General features: G+C 36.5%; 6 protein-coding genes across 6 annotated transcripts; all 6 read left to right on the top strand.

Moving 5' to 3' along the window:
- Positions 1-90: 90 nt before the first annotated feature.
- TbgDal_IX1340 (hypothetical protein, unlikely) lies at positions 91-381 on the top strand (the record flags this gene model as incomplete). Its single annotated transcript, XM_011778028.1, has 1 exon — positions 91-381. One exon carries the CDS (start codon positions 91-93, stop codon positions 379-381), a length of 291 nt encoding a protein of 96 aa, XP_011776330.1.
- Positions 382-1,255: 874 nt separating this feature from the next.
- Positions 1,256-2,578, top strand: TbgDal_IX1330 (hypothetical protein, conserved; the record flags this gene model as incomplete). The annotated part of the gene is made up of 1 exon (XM_011778027.1): positions 1,256-2,578. The coding sequence occupies one exon, from the start codon at positions 1,256-1,258 to the stop codon at positions 2,576-2,578; it is 1,323 nt and encodes a 440-aa protein (XP_011776329.1).
- A 37-nt stretch (positions 2,579-2,615) lies between these two features.
- Positions 2,616-2,813, top strand: TbgDal_IX1320 (hypothetical protein; the record flags this gene model as incomplete). The annotated part of the gene is made up of 1 exon (XM_011778026.1): positions 2,616-2,813. The coding sequence occupies one exon, from the start codon at positions 2,616-2,618 to the stop codon at positions 2,811-2,813; it is 198 nt and encodes a 65-aa protein (XP_011776328.1).
- A 402-nt stretch (positions 2,814-3,215) lies between these two features.
- On the top strand, positions 3,216-3,506 carry TbgDal_IX1310 (hypothetical protein; the record flags this gene model as incomplete). The annotated part of the gene is made up of 1 exon (XM_011778025.1): positions 3,216-3,506. One exon carries the CDS (start codon positions 3,216-3,218, stop codon positions 3,504-3,506), a length of 291 nt encoding a protein of 96 aa, XP_011776327.1.
- Positions 3,507-4,379: 873 nt separating this feature from the next.
- On the top strand, positions 4,380-5,648 carry TbgDal_IX1300 (hypothetical protein, conserved; the record flags this gene model as incomplete). The annotated part of the gene is made up of 1 exon (XM_011778024.1): positions 4,380-5,648. One exon carries the CDS (start codon positions 4,380-4,382, stop codon positions 5,646-5,648), a length of 1,269 nt encoding a protein of 422 aa, XP_011776326.1.
- Positions 5,649-5,685: 37 nt separating this feature from the next.
- TbgDal_IX1290 (hypothetical protein) lies at positions 5,686-5,883 on the top strand (the record flags this gene model as incomplete). The annotated part of the gene is made up of 1 exon (XM_011778023.1): positions 5,686-5,883. The coding sequence occupies one exon, from the start codon at positions 5,686-5,688 to the stop codon at positions 5,881-5,883; it is 198 nt and encodes a 65-aa protein (XP_011776325.1).
- Positions 5,884-6,000: the final 117 nt, after the last annotated feature.

Below are 6,000 nucleotides of genomic sequence, written 5' to 3'. Positions count from 1 at the left end.
TTGGGCAAATACTCAATATTGTCAGCTTTTAATCACTTTAAATATCTTTTTTTTTATTTTTGGGTTAATAACCTTTTCTTTTTCTGTAACATGATACGGACGGTAAGTGATGATTCGTATATCATTAGTTATGTGAAGTGTCAATTTTTTTGTTCGAGTATATGTATATGTATATATCGTGCAGACGTAGCGTATTATGTGTTGATATGTTGTATTTGGATAAATCAGGCAGGTGTTACGGCTTCCATGTGTTTGTTTTCTAATATGTTTTTGTTAATATTGATTATAAAGGAATATGGCGATACGATGTTACCTTCGTGTTGCTGTGTTATTATGTTGAGGGTTACTGTGCCAATCCCTTCATTACCTGTATATAAATAAATATGTATATAAATAAATATGTATATGTATATGTATATATATATGTTCGCTTGTAAAATTGATTATTTCTCATTTTTTTTATTATTAGTGTGTTAGACAAAAGGAAGGAATATATTTATGTTGTTACTTGTGTGTTGGGTATGTGTGTACTGACTAACAATAATGTTACACTATATGATTCGTTTTGTCGTTGAGGATGTTTTGTACAAAAAAGTAGTTGCATTTCAGTAATATGATGGTGTGATGATATTATTAGTCCCTCAAATAAGGGTAATTCCCCTTAGCGTATTGCGTTACATTTTAACCCGAACATGGGAGATGTTTGTATTCATTTGAAGGAGTGGTATGAGGTGCTGTATGAAATGTAGAGTTATTGGAATTATCAATGCACTGAGTATAAGTCATATGCCATTGCATTTTCTATTTCCAACTATTAACTGTCATGAATGTATCATTAGTGGTGTTCATAAACTCCATATGAAGTGTGAATGGGGTGTCGAGCCGTATTATTGAGGGACAGGGTGGTATCCCAAGGAGAATATGGTACTGCATTAACTTGTAGTTTTCCTTTAATTTTTTTGTTGTGCATGAGACCCCTTTTTTTTTTTCTCCATAGACCCGTGACTCACTCCTATACTGTTATTGTTTTTGACAATTATTTGCTTCTTAATTACTAGTTTCTAATATGAGTGACGAACTATTTTGATGTTGAGTTTTCGCAATGTCTGTGCGCGCCACTTTTATGATTGCACAACCGTTACTACTTTCTTCACTTCCTAATCCCTTGACTTTCCCCTTTAACTAACCCTTTCATATCTCTTTGATTTCCCAACATTAACTACAGACTAATAAGCAAGCAAGTTTAACAGTAAACATGGAAATCCGCATGGTGCCATCAAACTTCTCTCGGATTACAACTCTGTGTGGTGTACTGATGTTATTGCAATGTATTTTACGTCCACTACAGGCTGCCAGCTCTGGAGGGGGTCCTGTGACTACAGCAGCTAAGAGTTACGCCATATATACTCATGAAGTGTTTGAAAATAATGGTGTATATAATGTGGATTACGTTAATTCTGAGCGTGTGTGCCGTGCTGAAGGTATGAACCTCGCTACTGACCACTCTGAGGCCACAAACAGTTTAATATATAAACTATTAAAACCGAAAAATGAATTGGGGTATTTATATGTTTACCTTGGTGGTGATGCCAAGTACAGTGCGAGTTCAGTACATGAGGAAAAGGACAGATGCAAAGTAGGTGACCTCGCTTCATCATTAAATTGTGTCTATCGATGGAACACAGGATTGTTTGCCCCAGCAACTCCTGACGATAATGGTGTTGCATTCTGGCGTGGGTCTTCCCATGAAGTATCAGGAGCTGGTAGTATGAATGACTACCCATCCTTTTTCAAAAATTACCCTGCGTACGGGAGATTAAACGTAATTGCTAAACTGGATTCCTCTGATCGCGTCACATGGTTTGATGATGATGATGACTTTGGAAATAATATTAGTTTCACGAACACTAGGGCTAGAAGTACACGCTTTTTCATGGTTCTCTGTGAAGCCTCTGCAGTGCCAACTCCGCTTCCACCTGCTTCCCCTCACAGCGAAAACACAACAGCTGATGAAAATACAACAGTTGATGGGAATACAAATGCTGATGGGAACACAAATGCTGATGAAAACACAACAGCTGATGAAAATACAACAGCTGATGAAAATACAACAGCTGATGGGAACACAAATGCTGATGAAAACACAACAGCTGATGAAAATACAACAGCTGATGAAAATACAACAGTTGATGGGGACACAAATGCTGATGAAAATACAACAGTTGATGAAAATACAACAGTTGATGAAAATACAAATACTGATGAAATATCCAATGGAAGTAATGAAGCGTCAGATAAGACTGTGCCATCTACAGCTTCCGATGGTGAGGGAAGTGGCGGTGGTGCCGGTGCTGCTGTTGTTATAATATTTATTCTTCTTGTTGTATTGCTTGTTCTTTTATACTTTTGCTGTTTTGCAGGTCATGAGAAGTATATTACTGTAATGTCTCTCCGTGAAAAGGTTACCTCACCCGTATCTAATGTGGAGGCGGCAGAAGTGGCAGCGGTACCATCAAATGGTGAGGAGCATTTAAGCATTACCAGCCATCAGCAGGAAACTCCAGCAGCTGATGAGTGAGTGTATACTTTTTGTTTAATGATGTGCATGGGAATTTATGGAGGTGTGTGCAGTGATGTGCTGTTGTGTGTCATGTTTCCCTATTGTCACATTGTCTTTTTCTGCTACTGTATTTCTTTGCGATGTCTTTAAGCACCTTTCTTTGTACCGTAATATTTTTGTATTTAATGTTTTTATAATCTTTGTGAAATGTTTCTGTTTGCATGAAGCAACTACAGTTACTCTCTTGAAATAATCAACTATTTATTTTGAAAATTGTTAAACTACTTAATGAGTAGTATTTGGTTTCATTTCCATTAATTTTGAATATATATTACCTTGTACTGCTTTATACACTTCCATTTCTTATTCTCTCATTAATAATACTTACCTGCTGAACTTTCATATATAATATACTTGAGTTATGTGTTAAGGCTTTCTCTCTGCTACCTTTCTCTAATTATATGCAGTTTGTATCCTTATATGTTTTTCCCCCTTAGCTGTATGCTTATATGCGTTGTGTATGTGTTTATGTTGTGCATTATTGTGAAGTGTGTAGATCCTTCTTGTGCATATACTCAATATTGTCAGCTTTCTAATCACTTTATATATCCTTTCTTTTTATTTTTTGGTTAATAACCTTTTCTTTTTCTGTAACATGATACGGACGGTAAGTGATGATTCGTATATCATTAGTTATGTGAAGTGTCAATTTTTTTGTTCGAGTATATGTATATGTATATATCGTGCAGACGTAGCGTATTATGTGTTGATATGTTGTATTTGGATAAATCAGGCAGGTGTTACGGCTTCCATGTGTTTGTTTTCTAATATGTTTTTGTTAATATTGATTATAAAGGAATATGGCGATACGATGTTACCTTCGTGTTGCTGTGTTATTATGTTGAGGGTTACTGTGCCAATCCCTTCATTACCTGTATATAAATAAATATGTATATAAATAAATATGTATATGTATATGTATATATATATGTTCGCTTGTAAAATTGATTATTTCTCATTTTTTTTATTATTAGTGTGTTAGACAAAAGGAAGGAATATATTTATGTTGTTACTTGTGTGTTGGGTATGTGTGTACTGACTAACAATAATGTTACACTATATGATTCGTTTTGTCGTTGAGGATGTTTTGTACAAAAAAGTAGTTGCATTTCAGTAATATGATGGTGTGATGATATTATTAGTCCCTCAAATAAGGGTAATTCCCCTTAGCGTATTGCGTTACATTTTAACCCGAACATGGGAGATGTTTGTATTCATTTGAAGGAGTGGTATGAGGTGCTGTATGAAATGTAGAGTTATTGGAATTATCAATGCACTGAGTATAAGTCATATGCCATTGCATTTTCTATTTCCAACTATTAACTGTCATGAATGTATCATTAGTGGTGTTCATAAACTCCATATGAAGTGTGAATGGGGTGTCGAGCCGTATTATTGAGGGACAGGGTGGTATCCCAAGGAGAATATGGTACTGCATTAACTTGTAGTTTTCCTTTAGTTTTTTTGTTGTGCATGAGACCCCTTTTTTTTTTCTCCATAGACCCGTGACTCACTCCTATACTGTTATTGTTTTTGACAATTATTTGCTTCTTAATTACTAGTTTCTAATATGAGTGACGAACTATTTTGATGTTGAGTTTTCGCAGTGTGTGTGCGCGCCACTTTTATGATTGCACAACCGTTACTACTTTCTTCACTTCCTAATCCCTTGACTTTCCCCTTTAACTAACCCTTTCATATCTCTTTGATTTCCCAACATTAACTACAGACTAATAAGCAAGCAAGTTTAACAGTAAACATGGAAATCCGCATGGTGCCATCAAACTTCTCTCGGATTACAACTCTGTGTGGTGTACTGATGTTATTGCAATGTATTTTACGTCCACTACAGGCTGCCAGCTCTGGAGGGGGTCCTGTGACTACAGCAGCTAAGAGTTACGCCATATATACTCATGAAGTGTTTGAAAATAATGGTGTATATAATGTGGATTACGTTAATTCTGAGCGTGTGTGCCGTGCTGAAGGTATGAACCTCGCTACTGACCACTCTGAGGCCACAAACAGTTTAATATATAAACTATTAAAACCGAAAAATGAATTGGGGTATTTATATGCTTACCTTGGTGGTGATGCCAAGTACAGTGCGAGTTCAGTACATGAGGAAAAGGACAGATGCAAAGTAGGTGACCTCGCTTCATCATTAAATTGTGTCTATCGATGGAACACAGGATTGTTTGCCCCAGCAACTCCTGACGATAATGGTGTTGCATTCTGGCGTGGGTCTTACCATGAAGTATCAGGAGCTGGTAGTATGAATGACTACCCATCCTTTTTCAAAAATTACCCTGCGTACGGGAGATTAAACGTAATTGCTAAACTGGATTCCTCTGATCGCGTCACATGGTTTGATGATGATGATGACTTTGGAAATAATATTAGTTTCACGAACACTAGGGCTAGAAGTACACGCTTTTTCATGGTTCTCTGTGAAGCCTCTGCAGTGCCAACTCCCCTTCCACCTGCTTCCCCTCACAGCGAAAACACAACAGCTGATGAAAATACAACAGCTGATGAAAATACAACAGCTGATGGGAATACAAATGCTGATGAAAATACAACAGCTGATGGGAACACAACAGCTGATGGGAACACAAATGCTGATGAAAATACAACAGTTGATGAAAATACAACAGTTGATGAAAATACAACAGTTGATGAAAATACAACAGTTGATGAAAATACAAATACTGATGAAATATCCAATGGAAGTAATGAAGCGTCAGATAAGACTGTGCCATCTACAGCTTCCGATGGTGAGGGAAGTGGCGGTGGTGCCGGTGCTGCTGTTGTTATAATATTTATTCTTCTTGTTGTATTGCTTGTTCTTTTATACTTTTGCTGTTTTGCAGGTCATGAGAAGTATATTACTGTAATGTCTCTCCGTGAAAAGGTTACCTCACCCGTATCTAATGTGGAGGCGGCAGAAGTGGCAGCGGTACCATCAAATGGTGAGGAGCATTTAAGCATTACCAGCCATCAGCAGGAAACTCCAGCAGGTGATGAGTGAGTGTATACTTTTTGTTTAATGATGTGCATGGGAATTTATGGAGGTGTGTGCAGTGATGTGCTGTTGTGTGTCATGTTTCCCTATTGTCACATTGTCTTTTTCTGCTACTGTATTTCTTTGCGATGTCTTTAAGCACCTTTCTTTGTACCGTAATATTTTTGTATTTAATGTTTTTATAATCTTTGTGAAATGTTTCTGTTTGCATGGAGCAACTACAGTTACTCTCTTGAAATAATCAACTATTTATTTTGAAAATTGTTAAACTACTTAATGAGTAGTATTTGGTTTCATTTCCATTAATTTTGAATATATATTACCTTGTACTGCTTTATACACTTCCATTTCTTATTCT

The sequence above is a fragment of the Trypanosoma brucei genome, chromosome 9 (genome assembly GCF_000210295.1).
Source record: "Trypanosoma brucei gambiense DAL972 chromosome 9, complete sequence".
Taxonomy (NCBI): Eukaryota; Euglenozoa; class Kinetoplastea; order Trypanosomatida; family Trypanosomatidae; genus Trypanosoma; species Trypanosoma brucei.
The sequence above is the reverse complement of the archived record's forward strand: the minus strand, read 5'-3'. Positions and strand labels throughout refer to the sequence as shown.